The 23,068-nt window shown below is 47.8% G+C and overlaps 1 protein-coding gene across 1 annotated transcript in view; it reads right to left on the bottom strand.

Annotated features, from left to right (window-relative positions):
• LOC147621715 (protein PSK SIMULATOR 1-like) overlaps positions 1–23,068 on the bottom strand; it is a 59,648-nt gene that overhangs the window by 4,190 nt on the left and 32,390 nt on the right. Inside the window, exons 5-8 of the mRNA XM_086822750.1 lie at positions 15,498–15,591; positions 15,242–15,339; positions 15,074–15,143; positions 521–633 (exon numbers count right to left, since the gene is read on the bottom strand). Of these exons, the coding sequence (XP_086678876.1) occupies positions 521–633; positions 15,074–15,143; positions 15,242–15,339; positions 15,498–15,591 (375 nt within the window). The remainder of the gene's footprint in view (positions 1–520; positions 634–15,073; positions 15,144–15,241; positions 15,340–15,497; positions 15,592–23,068) is intronic.

Below are 23,068 nucleotides of genomic sequence, written 5' to 3'. Positions count from 1 at the left end.
CTTTGGCCTCTCGTAGACGTTAATATAACTTTCTTTCTTTCTTTCTTTCTCTCTCTCTCTCTCTCTCTCTCTCTCTCTCTCTCTCTCGTCTTTTGTAGATATTAATAGAACTTTCTTTTTTCTCCCTCACTTGCATGACCTAGATCCTCTCTTAAAACAAAAGATTAGCAACCCATACTCCATGGTATGGCTTGTAGAAGGTGTTGAAAACAAAATTTAGACCACTCAATAGAGAGATGATAAAAAGAATTTTTTTTTTCAACCGCATGTTCAGCTTAAGAAACTGCAATAGTAGTTATAAATTGCATTGGATAATTTTACATATTGAGTACTAACTAGCCTCTACAATGGAAAAGGGAACCTTTTTCCAGACATCCACACTAGTTCTTAGGGGTCAAAATGTAACAGAAAGGATTGGAGCATACCATCTGAACCCCTTGTTTAAGCAAGGCATAAATCTGAGAAATGCCTTTTTGCACCTAGATTTTAGTCAGCTTTATGCAACAGAGAGGGTACATACCAAGCTATCTATTTGATTGACGATATTAGCGTAGTGCAGAGAAAGACCAGCAGGACCTAGCCGCTGGCAAACTCCCTCACTAGAACTCCCTCGTTTGCCATGTAAGCTCTCACCTGCAACCAAAGATGGCATCAGGCGCCTCTCTCTCTCTCTCTCTCTCTCTCTCTCTCTCTCTCTCTCAACCGTAGTTGGGTTTTTTTTCTCATGTTTTCTCCGTGATTATGTCACTTCATGGACACATTGCAACACTTTTGGTCTCATAGAACCTTTGGTCTTTTGTAGCGTTAATGTAACTTTCTTCTCTCTCTCTCTCTCTCTCTCTCTCTCTCTCTCTCTCTCCCCCCCTCACCCCCCCCCCCCCCCCCGGCGGGCACGCGGGGGGGTTTTCAATACCACGTGTACATGGAGGCCTGCATAGTACGCAGGTCTTTTCATTTCATTTTCAGTACCTTTTGTTTCCATCTTCACAGTTTACACATGGAACGTGTTGGTCTCATAGACACATTGGGTCTTTTGTAGAGGTTAATGAAAACTCTCTCTCAGGACTTTCTCCCGCCAGCTCAGTTGGGTACCATGATGCACTGCCCTATGCAGGATATTTTAGGGTGATGTGAGAGCTTGACGCTCTTTGTATTGGGATCAGCTTTGGCATTTCAGCTCTTGTTCCTTTCTTTTATTTTTAGTACCCATGATGATGTATTCCATAAAGATGATGTAATCTTTTGGTCTCATAGGTCATTCGTTAATATAACTCTCTCTCTCTCTCTCTCTCTCTCTCTCTCTCTCTCTCTCGCGCCTGCTCTCTCTCTCTCTCCCGCCTGCTCTCTCTCTCCCGCTGCGCCCCCCCCCCTCTCTCGCGCGCTGCGCCCCACCCCTTCTGCTGCCCGCTTCGCTGCCTGGCTGCGCCCCCCCTCTCTCCCCCCTCCGCTGCCCCCTTCGCTCTCCTCTCCCGCTGCGCCCACCCCTCCCGCTGCCTTCGCCCTCTCCCGCTGCCCGCCTGCGTGCCCCCCCCTCCCGCTGCCCGCCTGCGCCCCCCCCCCCCTTCGCTCTCCCTCCCGCTGCCTGCCTTTCGCCCCTCCCTCCTGCTGCCTGCCCTTCGCTCTCTCTCTGCCCTCCCCCCCGTTTCTCTCTCCTGCACATCTCTCCCTCCCCTCCTCCCCGCCTGTACGCCTTCTTGCCTGCCTGCACCCCGCCTTTTGACCCCTCCATCTCTCTCTCGTCAGGCCTCTCTCTCCCCGCCTGTGCACCTTCTTGCCTGCCTGCACCCCGCCTTTTGACCCCTCCATCTCTCTCTCGTCAGGCCTCTCTGTCACCGATTGGCTTCGCGCACTTTTCCCCACCCACCCTTGCTCAGGCCCCCAAGGCAGCAACATAATGGGGACTTGAACTTCATCCACGTGTCACATGCTCATGAGCAGAGATGCTGCTGCTGCTTGGAGGAGACTCAGAGAGCCCCGTCCTCCCACACCTATTGCCGATCCTCAGACCTGGCAGACATATGCAGAGAGACTTTATGATGTGCCTCCACAGCCCCCTATACCACAGCCCACAGAGCCATGCTCCACAGTCTCCACCTTCTTCACCCCACCTATGGTTAGGAGGGCCATATGCCAACTCCAACATGGACGGGCGACAGATCATACAGGATTACAGGGAGAGCATCTCATCTATGCTATTGATACATTGGCACCATTTCTTGCTCATCTCTTCAACAGAGCTCTGTCAGAGGGGTTTCCGGCTGAGTGGACGATGCACACTATTGTGCCGATCCATAAAGCGGGAGATGTACTAGACCCCGGGAACTACAGGACCATCATGATTGGCCATATATTAGCCAAACTATACGGGGCAGTTTTGGAGGCAGAGCTGAGCACTCCTGCAGAGGTTGGGGGATTGAGAGCAGCAGGCCAGGCAGGCTTCCCTCGACCCTTTTCGACCATCGACCACATTTTTACATTGAGGTGCCTGATTGATCATGCCAAGGCACGGAGGCAACGGCTCTATTGTTGCTTTGTGGATTTCCACAAGGCATTTGATACTGTGCCTAGAGAGCGCCTCTTTCGGCGACTACAGACACTAGGCATACCTTCAGACATGATGTGGGGCATATACAGGCTATATGAGCAGGTCTTTGGGAGAGTCCGATGCCCAGGAGGCTTGTCCGACACAGTTGCTAGCATCATTGGTGTGAAGCAGGGGTGCCCGCTCTCCCCCACGCTCTTTGGGCTCTATATTGATGAGGTGGTCGATTACATCACACAGGGAGGAGGCTCTGGGGTTGAGCTATCAGGTATTACTATCCATGTTATGCTTTATGCTGATGACATCGTCTTGGTATCCGACACGCAGGTTGGGCTTCAAAGACACCTTGTGGCTCTTGATGACTTCTGCGCACAGCAGGGGCTCACAGTGAACCTTGGGAAAACCAAGGTTATGATCTTCCACACTTCACCCGCAGTCAGGAGCCACACTACTCTCACATTAGCAAGAGGGCAGGTCGAGGTGGTGAGCTCTTATGTTTACCTTGGCATCACATTTACTAGCTCAGCTGGACGCTTCTCCATGGCTCAGGCAGTCCGAGACAGAGTGACCCGGGGGTATGCAGCTTTTGCTGGCCTTGAGCGTTAGTGTCATCAGGCACATTTTCAGGAACCCCGCACGAAGGGGTGGCTCTTTGATACATTAGTGACACCAGCCTTGATGTATGCAGCAGCGGTTTGGGCACCAGGGCTTGCAGCCTCCACATGGGTACAGCTGGAGAGACCACAGATCTTGATGCTCTCGGGGATGATACGCAGCAAACCATCCGTCCTGCACCAGCAAACCATCCGTCCTGCACGACATTGTTCGAGCTCAGTTTGCTGCACCACCTATGGCAGTAGAGGCATTGTTCCAGACGATCTCCTTTATATACAAGATGAGGGAGATGCCCACGGAGAGATTATCCCGCCGAGCTTTTGAGGCATCCAGACAGCTAGCCGAGGCTGGACACACTAGATCTTGGTATGCACAGATGCTATAGTGGTTCTCACATCATGGGATAGACATTGAGCGGTTGCCACTGTTTCAGTATGATCAATCTGCTCCACGGGGTTACCTCTCTCTCAATGAGAGGAACAGAGTGATGAGACAGGACATATGGCAGCACTACATACAAGAGACATGGACAGCACCAGAGAGCCCACTACCACCGAAGATGCTGTATTACAGAGACCACTTTATGAGCATCTCAGGGGATGGGTTTATACATCGACCGTAGTACATGGATGTATACATGCCACACAACTCTCGCGTTGCTATTGGACAGCTACGAGTCTCATCACATCAGCTAGAGATAGAGGCTAAGAGAGAGGCACGGGTTCCCAGAGCTGAGTGGATATGCAGATTGTGCCGCGAGGAGCTGGAGACTGAGGATCACTTTGTATGTACATGTAGAGCCCACCAGGGGGTCAAAGATAGATATGCAGGATTGTTTGAGGAGCACTCTTCACTACATTAGTTGATGGAGGCTCGAACCAGCGACAGCTTGGCAGACTACTACTAGAGCTTCATAGTTCTCGAGAGAGACTCCTCCAGACACCCGCTCCCACTAGGGGTGGGAGACAGTCCCAGCTCACAGATTTCTTCCAGAGAGCTATGCCAGTGCCAGCTGATGTACCACGTGGGGTGACCGCACAGAGAGCAGAGGAATTGAGAGCCAGGAGGAGCACCCTGACTTCGTCACCGAGAGATAGCATCTATCCGAATGAGACACCAGATGGAGACACAGGAGAGGCTAGCTTGCTTTCATTCAGACTCAGGGTACATGTTCACGCCATTCACAGCCTCAGCATCGGCGATGTATGATATCTTATATCCCTCTTATGGCACTGGATGGAGTTAGACATAGATCTGCATAGCATGCTTGTACTACCCCTTCAGCATATAGAGATGCATCTTGCCTTAGCACTCCATCCACATCCCCACCCCCCCTTATATTGTTTGTATATGGGCTCCACCGATCCATGATGATTCACAGTTGTATCCAGACACATGCACACTTTTTCTTTTCTTTCTTTTCTTCCGATGACCGGAAGAACACAGTTGTATTATATTTTGTCTCATACGCCGACTTTGGCCTCTCGTAGACGTTAATATATCTTTCTTTCTTTCTTTCTCTCTCTCTCTCTCCCGCTGCTTGCTTGCGCCCCCCTTCGCTCTCTCTCCCACTGCCTGCCTGCGCCCACCACCCCCCCCCCCGCCCCCCCGCTGCCCGCCTACCCCCCCCCCCTCTCCCGCTGCCTGCCTGCACCCCCCTCCCGCTGCCCGCCGCACCCCCCTTCGCTCTCCCTTCCGCTGCCTACCCTCCACCCCTCCCTCTTGCTGCCTGCCTGCCCCCCCCCCCAACGTTGCCTGCCCTTCGCTCTGTCTCTGCCCTTCCCCCCATTTCTCTCTCCTGCACATCTCTCCCTCCCCTCCTCCCCACATGTGCACCCTCTGGCCTGCCTGCACCCCGCCTTTTGTCCCCTCCATCTCTCTCTCTCTCTCTCTCTCTCTCTCTCTCTCTCTCTCTCTCCCTTCCTTTATCCTCCCCCTTTCCCTGCCTGTGAACCCCGATCACCATCCCTGGGCCCTAATGGGGACTTGAACCCCCCACCCTATTTCATCCATTTCTTCTCTCTCTCTCTCCCACATATTTACATGCTCCTTTCAAACATTCCCTCCCTCTACAATGGGAGGGTCTGTAGATGACAAAATCAACCAGCTTGATCATATCCTTAGGGATCTTATCAAGGACCAGAAGATAACATTGGACAACACCATCACTGCCATCAAGGAGGACTTATTGACGCGCATGGGGAAGCTAGAGGCCGAAGCGGAAATATGGAAGGAAGAGAAGCTTACCATGCAAGAGGAGTGGGAGAAGGAAAAGCTCGCTATGCAAGAGGAAATCAACCTTTTGAAGGGCGAAGTGGCATCCTTACGCAATCGTCCACGGGAGGAAGGAGAGATTCTTGAGGTGGACAAAGAGGCAATCAAAGAAGAGATCACCAAAACCCTCACCCACACAATCGAGGGGAAAATGGAGGCGGCCCGTGAAGGATGGGTAGAAGTGATGAAGAAGAACATCAAAAAGGAGGTGCAAGAAGATGTACAAGTGATGAAGAAGAACATCAAGAAGGAGGTACAAGAAGGATGTACACATGATGCAGTCTACTCTTGATGAAGAGAAGATGCGACGGATCCGGCGCCTCAACATCCGAGTCACAGGGATACGAGAGAGCACTGCCTCCACGCCCGAGATTGACGGGCGGAACCTATGTACCAAGCTGGGACTAAAGGAGGATGAACCGCTCCCATTCACTAGAGTATGGAGGACAACCCAAAGGACTCCACCAAAGGCAAGGCCTTAGTGCTACAGTTCCCAGACAAGGAGAGTAGGATGAGCTTTATGAGAAGACGGGCTATCTTGAGGAGCTTGCCAGGGGACCCCATCTACTTCCATGATGACCTCACATGGTTGCAACTGGAGCACAAAAGATTATGCATGCCGAAGATCAAGGCGGCACGCAAAGAAGGAAAGAAGGCACATTATAGGGATGGTCACATCTACATTGATGGGAAGAAGGTCGAATAGCGCCATCTGGCCTATGAGACACGGAGGAAACAACATGAAGACAAAGAGATACACATAGCAGTCTGGAACTGTAATGGAGTCCTATGGACACATCCAGGGAGACTTGAGGAGGTGATGGAGGGCCGGGATATCATCTTGATGACAGAGACACATGAGAGCCGGAGAGGGGCTTACCACGGGTTGAGGGTTATCAGTGGGAGTCAACTCACCGACAGGGGATGAGACAGGCCACCTCCCGAGGTTCAGGAGGTATTGCAGTGCTTTTCAGACATGGGTTACATGAGCATGTTCGAGTCGTAGCACGAGACTCGGGCTATGTTCACCTCCCAGCTCTCACATGTACTGCACTCCGCAGCCGTGAGGAGTTTCCCATACCACATACAGACAGGATAGCCACCTATATCTGGGAGCATGCCCCAGAACCGATGGTATGATGATGAGTGCAGAAACCTTTACCGCAGTCTCTGAGTGCAGAGGGCTCGCGGGGAGATCACCCAGAGGCAGGCAGGCAGGCAGGCAGGAGGATGCATACTCTCACCCGCCGTAAGCAACGAGCTTATGAGGAGTGGAACTGGCCTTCAGAAATTTGACGGGTGGTGAAACAAACACTCGCACATAAAACACTTCAACGCCATTGAAGACCTAGAAAAGTAAATTAAACAGGGGGAGCTAGAGTGCTCCTGCAAACAGTACACGGACACCAATTGGCCCCAAAACGCAGTGGCGCCCCTTGCGGTATTTCTTTAATTGATTATAAGAGCTTTGATTACAATAAGGCTGGGAAATCAGCCGTCACAGTAGAACTCCTGAAGCCTGCAAAGAACCTGCATCATGGCATCCACAAACAAGTCCAGCCATTGTTCTCATCAAAAGACTCTCACACATTGAGTCTGCATACAGAAGCTTTCTCCCATAATCAAGGCTGCCACAACCATCCATAGCCTCTCACCCTATGAACAGCATCACACCCTGACACATCCAGTGCTTTTGCATCAGAACACCGACTCCCAAACTGTCTCTTCAAAAGAGAACTCGTATCACAGCACAGCATACCATATAGACGACACACCTGTACCAACCCTCTCTACCTTCCAAGGGTACTATCCATCTCTGTCAAGGATTCCCTCTCCCCTGCCCAATCAGTAGCAAGGTTGTACCAAACATGTGTCCATTCCTGTACCTTCTGCCTGCATGTGACCTATCTCCTGGAGAAACCCAAAAACATGTTTCCTCGAGAAACCTACGACCTGTTTCCACATGAAACCCTTAGGCCTGTTTCCCTTTTGAAACTTCTGTCCTGTTTCCATGGCACCATTCAACAACAGGCCAACAACGGCATACATCTAGTTACCTGTTCCCTCATGAAACATCTGGAAACATAGAGATGCCCATAACTGTAGGTCCCTCTGTTCCTTTCTAGCAGGAAGAAAACAATCTGCTCCATGAGCACGCAGCCATGCGAGCTTGCATCACTCCCATGCCAAGAAACATAACTAGGTGACCTGTACTTGCAGAAATTAAAAAATGGTCAGCCATACAAACGAGGTTATGGCAAAATTTTCTAAAATTTTGTGAAAACCCAAGTACATAGCTGAATTTGCAGCCAAACAAAAACAGCCCATAAACTGTCCTCGAACTGATCTCAAAACAGTCCCGAACCAAAGCAAAAAGAAGCTGAAAGTTCCATCAGTTGAACGCCATCAACATGATGTCTATGTTCATGAAAAACCAGCCCCTATCCGCCCTTATGTTCAGAGAAAACAGCCCCTCCCTTCTGCGAAAACACGGCGTCCTCCAAAAAGCACACACTGGCTGCCTGTGTGTCCAGAGAAACTAGCCTGTAAGCTGCAGCCTGACTATATACTGTCGCTTCAGCCCGCCAGCCCTCCTTCAGAAAAAGCACACGCATGGCCTAGCTTTTTATGCGCCGCCTGTACCCTGGTGATGCGCTGCCTGCAACAGTACAAAACTGAACTGTCCCGCCTGTACCTGCTGGACAGAACTGTCCTGGTCCGCTTGCATGTACCTGCACAGTAGGCGTCTGCAACCACTGCCATCACCTGTTCTGTACGGGCAGTTCTGTACGCAGCCAAACACCTAATGCCTTTACCCCAACAACCTCCCACTTAAAGGCAAAGTGCCCTTGAATGAAGGAAAAGAAAAAATCAGCATGTACATGATAATATACAAGGCCATATCAAGGCTGAAACTGGCCTCATCCAATGCCCATCAAGTGTCTGCAATGAGCAAACCGCTCTGGAGGCAAACTCTTTGTCAACAGATCAACCGGGTTGTCATCCGTACGAATCTTGACAAGCTGAATTAGCTTGTTCTCTATCACCTCTCTGATGAAGTGATACTTCACATCCACATGCTTCGTCTTTGCATGAAAGACAGGGTTCTTTGCCAACTGAATGGCACTCTGACTGTCACAATGCAACAATGGAATATCCCCTGTATAACCCAAATCAACCACTAACCGAGATATCCATAATGCCTCCTTGCAAGCCTCTGTGGCTGCAATATACTCGGCCTCTGTAGTAGATAAGGCAGTGTACTTCTGCATCCTGGATATCCATGACACAGCACCTCCTGTGAATGTAAACACATAACCGGTAGTAGACTTCCGGTTATCTGGATGACCGGCATAATCCGAATCCGAGTAACCATGCACTAATGCATCCTGTTTGCCAAAGCATATGCACATATCCTGTGTGCCCTTCAGGTATCTCATGACACCTTTCACTGCTTCCCAATGCTTCTTGCCAGGTTTGGCCATGTATCTAGTAACCACTCCCACTTGGCATACATGAGACTGCCACAAGCTGAAGCATACGGAATCTTGGCCATATTAGCCCTGTCACTATCCGACTGTGGGCTGTCTATAGCACTGAGTTTCACATATGGAGGCAAAGGAGTACTTGTCTTCTTTGATACCAGTTTTACTCCTACGCCACCGTCAGACCCGCGAACGGGTACTTTGCTGCCAGCGACACGCTTACTAGCACCAGACTGACAAAAATCCGTCATGTCACTGGATTAAAGAGACAGTGTCCCTTGCTCTCATTGTTGTAGCCCACAAAGATGCATTTGATTGTTTTATCATCTAGCTTTGTTCTAAGTTGCTCTGGCACATAAGCATATGCCAAACACCCAAATGTATGCAAATACTCCACTTTTGTCTTTCTGTTGTACCAAGCCTCAAATGGTGTTATGTTCTTCAAGGCTTTTGTTGGACACCTGTTCAACAGATGGATTGCACACATGATGGCTTCCATCCAAAAGGTATGAGGCAACTTCTGTGCTGTCACCATACATCTCGCCATCTCCATGAGAGACTTGTCCTTTCTCTTAGCTACATCATTCTACTGTGGTATGTAAGGCCCCATGCACTAATGTTTGATGCGCTTTTGAAGAATATAATCCTTGAATGCATTAGACATGTATTCTCCCCCTCTATCAGAGCGGAATGTTTGTACGTTACACATACTTTCAGCCATTGCCACAAAGTGTTGAAAGCATGTAAACAGATCTGCTTTTGCTTTCAAAGAATATACCCAAGCAAACCTTGAGTAGTCATCAATGAATGTGACAAAGTAAAGATGCCCCCCCCATGGATGGTGTCCGCATCAGACCACATACATCACTATGTATAAACTGTAATTTTTTTTCAGCTCAACAGCTCCATCTTTGGGAAATGGTTTGTGATGCATCTTTCACATACATGTCTTCTTGGAGAGTCAAGAGACGTGATACAGTGCGGCCATTAGAAGCATAAACGAAGTGCTGAAATACATCTTTGCAAGAAGTGATATGGCTTGAAGCACCACTATCAAAATACCAAATTACATCCTTACTATGGGAAGCAATCAAAGACGTATCCTGTTCTGTGGCACTTGGTGTGTCACTATTGCATGTGACCAAAAATGTCCACTCCTCATGGACTACATTAGCAGACTACTCAGCTTTGTCAATAGAATTGTCAGGTACTACATTACTTGCATCTTTCTTCTTCTCTTTTGCCATCCTCTTTCTACATTCATTTATGTAGTGACCAGGCTTATGACAGTAGTGACATTTGCCCTTCTTTTTGGGCTTGCTAGCATCCCCTTTTTCATACGTATCACCTCAAGAATGACCAGCCTTATTGGACTGGTGTCCTCCACGCTTAAAGCTCTTTGCTTTCCCCTTATCCTTGGCTGAAAATGCCCTGTCACGACCATGGTTGCTTGATAGATTTGCTCTTGTTTGTTCTTCCTGCAAGAGCAAACCCACCAACTCTTTAAAAGTGACAGGTTCAGCACCTCCTCTCATAGAGAGATTGAGAGAGGTGTGAAAGCCCAAATACGATGGAAGAATGCAAAGTATTGGTGACCAACTGTTTGTCTGGGATAACTTCACGACGACTGTTCCTACAAATCTTTCACTTTGGTGAGGTGATCTGTCATAGAGTCACCCTCATCCATAGAAAGAGTATCCAATTGCCTCTTCAAGCAGGAAACTCTTGCCTTGTTGTGTACCTGGTACATTGCTTCCAAAGTGTCCCATGTAAGCTTTGTTGTCTTGCAGGACCGAATGTGCGGAATGATAGACCTTTTGATAGAAAGGGCTATCAAAGACATGGCATGTGCATCCCTCCAATCCCATCTTTTCTACTCTTGTGTAGGAGCAAGACCACGTACCTCAGCTCCCGGGGCTCTTTCAGCAGCTCCCCTCTAAGGTGTTGCTGGCTACAAGGTAGGTGGGCGTGTGTCATCACCACACACAATGCCCCAAAGCCCTTTGGCTACCGGCAGATTCCGAATCATGAAACTCCACAAGAAGTAGTTTGATCCATCTAGCTTATCCTCCTGGGTTAGCACACCAAATACATCTATCGCATTTAGAGCCATGAGGTCAGAATCCACACTTTATTACCAGCATGCAAATCAAAAAGCACATACGTGCACTACCAAGCAACCCAATGTTCCTATGCAAACTGTCTGCCTGCAAAAATGCCAATCTCAAGCAAGATTATTCTTGCTGTAGATTCACTGTAGTGTCAAAAACACTCTGTGTGTACATGTGTTTCAAATCTCTGCCTTGTAACCCTGATACATGCTCCAAACAGAAAAGCCCCAAATTTTGCATATATTATTGGCTTCAATTTATGCTGAATTACATGAATTTTAGAAAAGCCCCAAAAGTTGTCACTCTGTACTATAGCACCTGCAAGCTCAAAGCATCATCAAATGACAAGATTCAAAAGTGGAGACCTATAGACCTTCGACAGGGAGGAGGTACCTGGCAACAGCAACAGTTTGGTCAGGTAGGTACAGCAAGCAACAACAGCTGGTCGGGTAGGCACAGACGACTGCAGCTGGTCAGTACAGCAAGTGACGGCAGCCGGTAGGTACAGCAGGTGCACGACCACGGGACAGCGACGGCAAACAGAGACAGCAGGATGGCAACAGAGGCAGCTGCGACTGAAGACAAATGGACCGCGATGGAAAGTTGGACAGAATGGCGATGTCAATGGGACCTCCATGGGGCCTCTGCCATGTAATCCTCAAAGTGGGTGGAGCACTGCCCGCTGTGGTTACAGCACTGCCCATTGGCTGGGCGGCGGGGATATCCAAGGGGAAAAACCACGTGGGAAAAAGTGCCCTTGGTTAGGTCCTGTGCACACATAGCACTACCATAAGTGTGTATTTGTGTGCTACAAGCATCCATTTGCAGTACCGAGCATATATCCGTGATCAGCAGGCTAAGGGCATCTCTCTCCACCCTACCTTGTAGCAAATCATCAACTTTCCTTCTCTCCTACCTCTCCGTTGTTTTTGCTCACACAAAAGTTCGAATATTCATCTGATGGCAATTCCGAGCATAAGGCTGTGATCTACAACTTGAGGGCAACCTACTCCATGCTTCATACCTCAGTTTTCAGCAAACCCTAAAATTTCACCTGTACAGGCTGCCACGTTATCAAGCCAGCCTGTTGGGGCTGTTTGGACAGCCTATGTGAAGACTTCGACACGGCCGGAAAGCTATTTATGCTGAACGACTTCTTCTACAAAGGTGAACTCTGATTTCGAGCTGATCCGGGTGGCCAAAGTGCCAGTTTGAGCCTTTTGGGCAGCACCCGTGACAGCCAAGGAGACTTTTTCACGGCCAGACTTGTCCACAGACTTGCTGCTGCTGGAGTTTGAGCCCGGGAGTGCTCTCCAATGCCAACACTTCTACACTCAGCAGAGGCCTTATTGTGAGAGTGCAAGCAAGAGCTAGTATGCGCACACCAGTTTGTGTGTGGACCTGGAACACCAAGGGATGCTTGCATCTCTCCAGGAACTGACGAGGATTGCTGGAAGACAGCTACAACGGGAAAATCTACTCCAACATCTTGTTCGGTATTTATGTTTTCATTTTGTATTATGGCAAATCTGGCTATATTTAGCCCATGAAGTTTGTACAAGATAAAATACACTCCGGTATTGAGGGGCGGATCGGCCTTTTCCGGCCCTAGTGGTGGTGTCTTGTGCAAGTTTATGTTCAGCTTTGATTATCCATCAATGCTGTGCCATTTAAATAAGTGTTTAAGTGATTTTATACTACGAGACGCGTTCAACAGTGCCCACACCCATACGGTGTGAGTTACAGCCGGAATCTATTAGAGACCTCCGTGCTGCATTTCAGAAAACCCTGCTGGTCGCCCTATGTACTTGACCTTCTTCCTTGCGGCAGCTCGCGACTTGGTCAGAACTTGCAGAGATTTGAAAAGCAACAGGGCTGGAGCACCCTTAAATAGGGGCTGGATGGCTGAATTATTAGCAGGCCAACTAGGTGCATGGGCTGGCTGACTTGCACTTGGACAAATAAATATTATTTGTCTTTGCGTTTTCCACACGTGAGGCCTTCCCAAGCTGGAGCAGCCAAATTAGCCTCCTTCCCACCATATGGGCTGTCCACCATCCATGGCCCCAAAAGCCATGAAATCCCACTAAGTGTTGCTAGTTTCCATCACATAAATAGGTTCACACACAGTCATGGGCTCCTGTGCCTAAACCTATAACTTTGACACATGCCTGTTCACCCGGCTACTAGCCTAATAAGTGCCCAGAACATTAATACATTATTTAAGAGGGTTACATCAGTGTACCAGGCAAGCACGACAAACAAGTGCCTGACGTGCACACATGACCCTGACATTCATGTGGTGGCACACTGGTTGACATGTCCCTCAACAAGGGCTCACAAGGGATCAGATGGCCAGCCACAGGAGGGCTAGCACTTTTCCTGTAAGTCATGTACACGGCATCCAAGTGTGGGATGCATGTGACAAAGTTCTGCCAAGTTAGACCATGCATGATGTATTTCATGTCTGTTGGTTGAAGCTGTGTGTGGGTACTATGCCTTCGCCAGGTTCTGAACGAGCTAGAGCCTGTAGTTACTATCAACAAGTTAAGTACCAGGGGTTGTCACGTGCACCCCGCATGATGCGATGTGGACATGTTGAATAGACGAGTGCAAGGACCCAAGGGCAGACACTGCATTTTTTGAGCCCTTGTCCAGGGACGAATCGCCAGTGTATCACAGTGTGGTCAAGTAAGATCGTGGAAGGCACCGGACAACCCAATCACTCTCAATTAGGTCCAGCCCAGGTCAAGCTGTGGCACGTATCTCACAAAAGATTCAAGTATCATCAGGAGTGGCTAAGTTGCACGAACGACATCCAGAAAAGCTGATGTCAGTGGTACAGGAGGTATGAAACAACAGAGATGACAGACTTTCACAAGGAGGCATTGCCCTGGGAGATAGACACAAGCAGATGCTCAGCTGAGTAGGAAACTACAGTTAAGACATATGGGGAACACTTGCTTGAGACGGGTATAACACATAGTTTGCTGATATAGAAGTACTCGCAACTTTGTTGATGCCGCACTGCTGCAGGCAATAAAGCATCTCTTGGCAAAGGCAGCCACAACTTACGAGTATGTGGTTTCAACATGGCCAAGTATTGCTGTTGTGGACATCATGTATTGCAAACCCTCAGTTCCAAAATTATGACAAGTTCTTAAGTGCATTGATGTGTTGCTAGGCAAAGAGTGATGCTACAGCAAAACCCGCAATATTGATACCTCAATCCTAGGAGCGACTCGCGAGATGGCTGCTTGTCAAGTCCTCCTTTAAGGTCAAGGGGCTACTGTGCAATGAGATTGACAAGCCCATTCTGATCGGAAGATCACTGTACAGTGCTGCAGCAAGCTATGTAATATTACTTCCCAAAACACATAATCAAATTAGTGTAATCCTCTCTTGATATGACACAAACCCTTGCTATACTCTCTAATCCTTTATGCATACCCTAGCATGGTATCTGATTGTACAGTGCATCTTGGGCAGTCAAGAGTTTGGCAATTGCATCCATCATTGATCTCCAATGACATGCAGTGCACATAGCTATCAGCAATGCAACCTTAAAACTCTTTCCGACACTCTACAGCCTCCTCCACAAAGAAATCCAGATTGCTCAGGTGGATGGATGGGGCATAACAAATGCCAAATCAATTGGGATTCTAGGAATGCAATACTATAAATTGCCTCTAGGTAAAACAGTGGTGATTCTCATGATGGGATCTCCTAATGGGGACCTGACTCTTTGTTTTGGAATTTATTTCTTTTTGCGGGTTTGTTTGGGTGGGGTTGGGAAGGCCGCGGGGGGGAGGGGGGGGGGGGGGGGGGGGGTAAAAGAATAACCTATGGTTTCTCTCGATAGAATTGGGAGACCTGTTGCTCTACATTGCTTGATTTGAATTTTTGGATTCCTTCCCCAACATTTTTTCTGACACAGGCAATATGGAATCGTGTGTCTTGTCGAAATCGCATTTTGGATTTCTTTCCTACGCTTTGTTTGAGAACCATAACGTGAGCATAAGGGCTACAAGATTGTAAGAGATTACCTGCCACACCGAAAGCATCTTGAATTTCCTGATGAAGAAAATAAACAATATCCACCAGCTTCTCCATAACCTGTGTGACATTCCAAACCTTTAAATACACAAAGATCGATAAAGACCTACCAAACTCAATAACATCAGTAGAGTTTGATAGCTTCACTGCATGCATACCTCTTCCAGTATCTTGGACCACAAGGATCTCTTTTTCAGGTTCTTCACGTGCTTCTTCTGGCTTTTTAATTCACTTCTTAGAATGGCAAGACTGTCACCTAAAACCCCAAGGCACATCCATCAGTCTAACAAAACCTTGTATACAAGCAATAGTGGCCACTCACTATTGCAAAGAGTAGACATAAACATATACATAAAACAAGCAATGTGCATTGACCAAACTGCCAAACCATAATCTAGTTATTAAAATGCCCACCTCTTTGAGAGCTGTTGAACAGCTCTTCTTCTTGGAGTTTTCGACGATAATCCATTTCAAACCTGTCCAGCGCATGCAGTTCATGATACAACTCCTGAAATGGATTCATTCAATCAAAGAAAAAGGGGTAAGATCATCAGCTAACATGCTAGATGGTCACTATCTGTAATTGCAATGTAAATAGTTGTATTGCAAAGAGCATCAATGACCTATGTACAATATCAAATAAGTTGAAACAAAATGTGGTAACACAGGGAAAGAAAAACCTTAACCGACCCCTAACAAACACTAGCAATAGTAGTGCTGGCAAGGCCCACCATCTAGGGGATCCTGTTAGTACAGAGAATGTTTTTGAATACTTCATATTAGCAAATACCAAAACAAAAATCACTTCTCACACACTGCTTCTGAATGGTCATGGAGGCTCCTGTAATCACATCAATTCACAGACATTGTTATGGGCGTAATTGGCCATAACAGCTGGCATGTAATTTGAGGCTAGGCTTGTACCTAGGTCTAAGAGAAACTGTTGGTTTCTTCTTACCGCTCCATGGGATGAGACCTAAGCCAAGTGAGCAGCAGTAACCTGTAGTAGAGTGTCTGCTGTATGGCATGATTCTGTGTACCCTACAAGTACCTGAGAACACGGAGACAAGCTCTCCAATGAGGTTGCCTGAGTTGAGAGGAAAACTGACTCAGGACTCCAACAAAGAAACTGATGTCAGGACAGGTGTTGGAAAAGTAAATGAGTGTACAATGCAGCATCAGCAAGAGGGGAATCATCATGTTTGGAAAGCTTGTGTCCTGTATCCATGGGGCGCTGTTAGCATATTCATCCCCAGATTCTGCTCTTTTATGGTGCCCATTTGGCCCCTTTTGCATGGCCCTTGCTTGTGGGCTGGCCACCCCTTTTTTACTATTTTTCTGGGAATTTTCCCAGCCTTTCTGGCATTTACCAGTCGGCCATGTCCATTAGCTCCAGTCGGCCTGTTTATCAGCTCCAGTCGGCCAGCATTCCCTTATTATAAATAGTGGGTGCTGGACTCTCTTTTCTCATTCAGTCTTGTACATATTTTTCTCCCTCACTTATGAGACAGTCTGTGTCTCTTGCTTGGGACTGTTTTGCTTCAGTATATTCAGCATAGTTCTCTCCATATCTCTCTCTCTCTTGCACTCTCTGTTTAGCACATTCTAGTGCCCCTTTGCTTCCGCTCTGTGCACTCTTTCATGGTATCATCGCTCCTGGTTTAGCAACCTCTTTGCTGCCTCAGATTCAGCCCTGTTTTCAGCACCTCCTCCTCTGCGTTTTTCTTCCAGATCCACAGCCCTTGCTGCTGCGTTTTCTGGACAGCAACTTCTGGTCTTTTCCCCTTCAGTTTTGGCTTCTCCAACAGCAGCCATCTGGCGTTTTCTGATCAGCGTCTTTCTCACTTGGAGGCGGCCTGTTTTCTACAGGACAGCGGCCTTTCTGTGCTGCGTTTTCCTCTCCAGTGACCCTTTCCCTTTTGCAGAGGGGGCTTGTGGTGTTGCAGGCTTTGGTGGCACTCTTGGTACCTGTGGAGGACACTTCTTCTTCATAGTTTGTGCATTTTTTGAGATTGAGCCCAAGCTTTTGTGATGGCTGCACCGACTTCTCTTCATATGTTTGCTGAGTCTGCCAAGTTGGATGGTTCCAACTACACCCTATGGAAGGTGAAGGTGAAATCGGCCTTCAGTGGCGTGGATCTTTGGGATTGTCTTGTTACACTAGCCAATGCCACCCCTCCCACCCTTGCTTCTAGTGGTGCGACTCAGGCACAGATTGATATTTGGCAGTCGAATGATCGACGTGTTTTCTCCTTCTTGATGTTGAACTGTCAGGATGTTGTTCTCTCTCATGTGCGTACAGCAGATGCTGCACATGAAGTTTGGAAGGCTTTTGCAGATCTCTATGAGATTAAGTCTCCGGGTCGGATTTTGGCGTTGGAAAAGCAACTTATAAACTTATCAGTTTCTACGTTTCATCTGCTTTCATCTCGAAGATGAAAGATCTCCGGGACGAGCTTGCTGTTTGTGGCAAGGACATCTCCACAAAGGATATGGCTATTCGGCTGCTCTCCAAACTTCCAGAGAGGTTTGATGCATACTTTCAGTCTCTGGTTTCTTCTCGTCCTGTTCCACTTTACTTGGGAGGAAGTTCTCCCCTCCGTTATGCAGATTGAGTCTCGCTTTGAGTAGCCGATTGGCACTTCTGGTGGCCCTGATGGAGCTTTGGCAGCACAAGATAAAGGGAAGACTCAACAAAAGAAAGGAAAAGGGGGATTCCGACAAGAATAAAGACAACAATTCTTCAAAGAATAAGGACATTGAATGTCATTATTGTGGCAAGAAGGGTCACAAGTCACCCCAATGTCACAAGAAGAAGCGTGAAGAAGCAGCAAAGAACTCTTCCTCGACGGCAGGTCTTGGATTGTTGATAGCGGTGCTACTGCTCATATGACACCCCATCGAGATTGGTTCGAGGACTTCATTGCCAGATCAGGTGAGATCACTCTGGGTGATTCTTCTTCTGTGCCAGTGCATGGACATGGCACTATCCCCATCTTCCGTTCTGACGAGGACAAGAGGTACTTCTCTAACGTTCTATATATTCCAGATTTGGCTTTTAACCTTTTGTCAGTGAGTGCTCTTACAGCTCAGGGTGCGGAGGTGATCTTTTCTCGTTATGAGATTACCATTCGTGATAAAGCGACTCGTAGCATCTTGGCTCAGGGAGTCCAAGACAGTGGTCTCTACAAGTTGACCGCTCTACTTTCTTCTGATGCTTCTTCTGCTCTTTGGCATGCTCGGTTTGGCCATTTGAGCTATCAGCTTCTGCAGCGAGCTTTGAAGGATGGGTTGGTTGAGGGATTACCAACCATCAAGGCTCCGTCTTCTGCTTGTTCCTCTTGTTTACAAGGGAAGCAACACTGAGCCGCCTTTCCAAAGGAGGCGACACAGAGATCTTCGACATCACTTGCTCTCATTCATGCAGACTTATGTGGTCCTATGAGTACCGCGTCTTTGAGTAAGGCGTTGTACATGCTCGTGATGGTGGATGATTTTACCAGATATACTTGGGTTTTCTTTATGAAGGCCAAGGATGAGACTTTTCATCACTTCTGTGATTGGAAAGCTGAGGTGGAAAAACAGACCGGTCACTCAGTCAAGGCTCTCAGGACCGACGGAGGGGATGAGTTCACATCCCAGGAGTTTCAGCAATATTGCAAGACACATGGCATTCGGACACAGCTTACTACATCATATACTCCATCACATAATGGAGTTGCCGCGAGAGGAAGAATAGGACCATTATGGAGATGGCCTGTGCTATGCTTGAGCATTCTTCATTACCTTGACGTTTCTGGCCTGAGGCGGCTTCCACTGTTGTCTACATTCAGAATAGGTCTCCTACTGCTGCTCTTTCCGACAAAACTCCATATGAGGCTTTCCATGGTGAGAAGCCCTCCGTTGTTCATTTCCGGATATTTGGGTGTACGGCATATGTTCATGTGCCTAAGGAGCACCGCTCCAAGTTGGACTTGAAGTCTCAGCGCATGTCTTTTCTCGGATACAGCACTGTGTCCAAGGCATATCGTCTTTATGATCCTCATGCCGGTAAAGTTGTTGTGAGCCGTGATGTGGTGTTCGACGAGACTCCTACATCTTCAGAGGGGGGTGGTGAGCTTCTGCTTCCTTCACCTCCGTCTCCACCTCCTCCTCCTCCTGCTCCCGCTGTTTCTGTTACACCTCCAGCTGAGGATACTCAGTCAGATGGTATTATCAGACATTTCGTGATTCTGGGTTACGTGAGCTTCCTTCTACTCCTCCGCCTGGTTCTCTTCAGCGTTCTTCCAGAGTTATAGGGAAACAAATTCATGAGGGCAACATGTTTGTTAATTATGCTCTTATGTCTACAATTATTAATGGTCCTTCTGATCCCACTTCCGTAGACGAGGCTCTTTCACATGAGCCTTGGCGTCATGCTATGCAGGCAGAGTATGCAGGCAGAGCTGGATGCTATCGAACGGAATGGCACTTGGATTTTGGTGCCTCGGCCTCTGCACCGTAAGGTGATTGGTGTGCGTTGGATTTTCAAATCAAAGTTCTGAGCTAATGGCAGCTTGGACAAGCACAAGGCGAGGTTGGTTGCCAAGGATTATGCTCAGCGCCGTGGTGTCGACTTTGATGAGACCTTCGCTCCGACGGCCCGGATGACTACCATTCGCACCGTTCTTGCACTTGCAGGACATCATAGATGGCCTGTTTTCCAGATGGACGTCAAGTCGGCTTTCCTGAATGGAGGGCTTACACAGGAAGTTTATATTGATCAACTGCCAGGATTTGTTGTTCCAGGCAAATAGGATCATGTGTACCGGGTGAAGAAGGTTTTATATGGTCTAAAGCAAGCTCCGCGGGCTTGGTACCAGCGGATTGATGAGTTCTTTCAGAAGCTCAGCCTGCACCGTTCTCACGCAGATTCGAACCTTTAAATCCTCCTTGAGAGGGGGTTGGTTGTTATCATTGTGGTCTATGTTGATGACCTCATCTTTACAGCTTCTTATTCTGTGCGGATCCGTTCTGTTATGGATGCTTTCGAGACAGAGTTTGAGATGACAGATCTTGGCCTCTTGCATTATTTTCTTGGCTTTGAGATTTGGCAAACCTCGAAGGGCATTTTCTTCTCTCAGCAAAAGTACACTCGGGAGATTCTCGACAGATTTCAGATGACTGGGTGCAAACCAGTATCTTCTCCTATGGATATTGGTGAGAAGCTTTCTTCACTTGATGCTTCTCCCGGGATTGATGGGACAGTATCAGGCTCTCATCGGTTGTTTGGTATGGTTGACCTACTCCCGATTGGACATATGCTTCGCAGTCAGTTTATTGAGTTCCTTCTCATCCAAACCCCGTCAGCAGCATTGGCGGTGTGCTCTCAGAGTTCTTCGGTACTTGCATGGCACTCTGGATTTTGGCATCTTTTATGGCCAAGGACGCACTCTTGTTGGATGGTCTCTCTCAGACTGGGCTGCAGATCTAGATACACGGCATTCGACCCACTGGTTGTGTTTTTTCACTTGGGTCTGGAGCCATTTCTTGGAGCAGTAAAAAGCAGCCTACTGTGGCGCTTTCCTCTACCGAGGCGGAGTACCGTGCAGTTTGTTATGCTGCATGTGAGGCGATATGGTTGCAAAGATTATTGGAGGAGCTCGGCTGTCCTCCTTCCGGATCTACTTTTCTTTGGTGTGACAATCAGAGTTGCATCGCCATCGCCAAGAACCCTGTGTTTCATGCTCGTACGAAACACATTGAGATTCAGTATCACTATGTTCGTGAACGGGTTCTTCCTGGATTTGCGTTTGGAGTATTGTCCTTCCGCGGAGAATGCTGCAGATTTGTTCACCAAGTCGGTTTCTCAGGCTTCCTTGGCTCCTCATCTTCGGATTCTCGGAGTTTGTTCAGCATCTGGTGCTGAGAGGGGGTGTTAGCATATTCATCCCTAGATTCTGCTTTTTTATGGTGCCCATTTGGTCCCTTTTGCATGGCCCTTGCTTGTGGGCTGGCCACCCCTTTTTTACTATTTTTTTGGGATTTTTCCCAGCCTTTCTGGCATTTACCAGTCGGCCATGTCCATTAGCTCCAGTCAGCCTGTTTATCAGCTCCAGTTGGCCAGCATTCCCTTACTATAAATAGTGGGTGCTGGCCTCTCTTTTCTCATTCAGTCTTGTACATATTTTGCTCCCTCACTTATGAGACTATCTCTGTCTCTTGCTTGGGACTGTTTTGCTTCAATATATTCAGCATAGTTCTCTCCGTATCTCTCTCTCTCTTGCACTCTCTGTTCAGCACATTCTAGTGCCACTTTGCTTCCGCTCTGTGCACTCCTTCAGGGGGAAGGTATGGATTTGCATTCAGCCATCCTAAATGCCTAAAGTATCTCCTTGGAGTAGCTAAGAGATGAAGATGAAGCCATCTTGCTGCCAGAACTCCAATACAAGGAAGTAATGCAAGACACTGAGATCGGTCATCTCCTTGCAAACCTTCCTTGGTATCTTGGATCTTCTTCTCATGATTCCCAATGATCAAGTCATCCGCATACAAGATGATTATCACAAGTTCATCCTCCTTAAAACAGATATAGAGGTTAGCATCAGCATTGCTTCTTTTAAAACCAACATGAAAGAAGAAAGCAGCATTGCGATGATACCAAGCTCTTGGGGCCTATTTCAGCCCGTGTAAAGCTTTGTGGAGCTTGCAAAGCATTTCCTCCTTGTCTGGCACTTGGAAACCTGGAGGTTGCTCTATGGTGACCTCCTCTTTGAGATTTCCATTTAAGAGTAATGATTTAACATCCATTTGAAAATAGACCATCCATAATGAGCAGCCAATGCAACTATTGTGCGAATGGTACTCATCCGTGCTGTGGGTGTTAAGCATAGGTGCAATGACACGCGTTTCACTGCATCTGAATGAAATAAAACATTTCATTGCAATGAAACGTGTTTCTTTCATGGCAACTGGGAAAACCTACGAATTTCAGCGTTTTATTATCCAGAGAGCACGATTTTTGAAAAAACGTGTACAGGTGACTGTGAAACAGATTGAAGGAGCTCTTGCCTTGCACAAGTCAGCCCCTAGCACCTCCTCCCATAGTTCCCAGGTTCCGTGCCTGCCATCTGTCACCAATTGGCCGACCATTTGGTCCATCTCCAGTTTTTGCATCTCGTTCACTTGAGGCCAGGCCAATGTCTCATGTGAAGAGGTCAATATTTTGCTGACATGGACGGGAGCCAGACTGGTGCCACCCGTGTGTTAGTAGGATGGTGTCGTATGGACGGGAGCCAGACCAGTGCCACCCGTGTATGACCTGGACTGTGTTCGATCCATGGGATTGTCACGCCATGGAAGAGCCAGTATTCGTGCCGTGTTTTGCCTATGGGACTGTCACACCATAGGGAGACTCGTGCCTCGAACTGTGTCTTACCTATGGGACTGTCACTCCATAGGAAGACCAGGTTTTTATGTTTTATGTTGTGCCAGTTTTGTGCCGACAGATATTTTGTACTTGTTCCATGAACAGGAGATATGTCCATGTTACTTTTTGCACATGCACACATACTTTGCATGTTTGAAACTGTTTTCGCATGACATGTATTTGTGTGTTTGCCTGCTTGACGTGTTACTTACTGAGCGGGGACGCCTCCCAGTGAGTCGTGAAGTCTGCTCTGTATTCTGACAAGTTTTGGTGCATGTGAACAGGTGGTAAGTATGTCGCACTTGTTGTTTTAATGTTTTTTATTCTAACCCTTTATTTTATAAGGTTAGGTGTTCACACTTATTTAAAAGTGGGCACCCCCTTTGGGCACCCACTTTGGGGCCAAGGTGGGGAGCCCCACTTTTAAGTGAGTGTGGGGGTGGGCATGGTCACCTACCCCCACTAATCCCCCCACATGCATGCGTGGGTATCACCAAAGTTAACTCCACATTAATTTTATTAAAAAGGGCTTCATCCATGAAGCGTAAGGGATCAATCGTTTCTCTCCTTCAAGCGT

The sequence above is a fragment of the Cibotium barometz genome, chromosome 29 (genome assembly GCF_041138505.1).
Source record: "Cibotium barometz isolate CiBa-2024 chromosome 29, ASM4113850v1, whole genome shotgun sequence".
Lineage (NCBI taxonomy): Eukaryota > Viridiplantae > Streptophyta > Polypodiopsida > Cyatheales > Cibotiaceae > Cibotium > Cibotium barometz.
The sequence above is the reverse complement of the archived record's forward strand: the minus strand, read 5'-3'. Positions and strand labels throughout refer to the sequence as shown.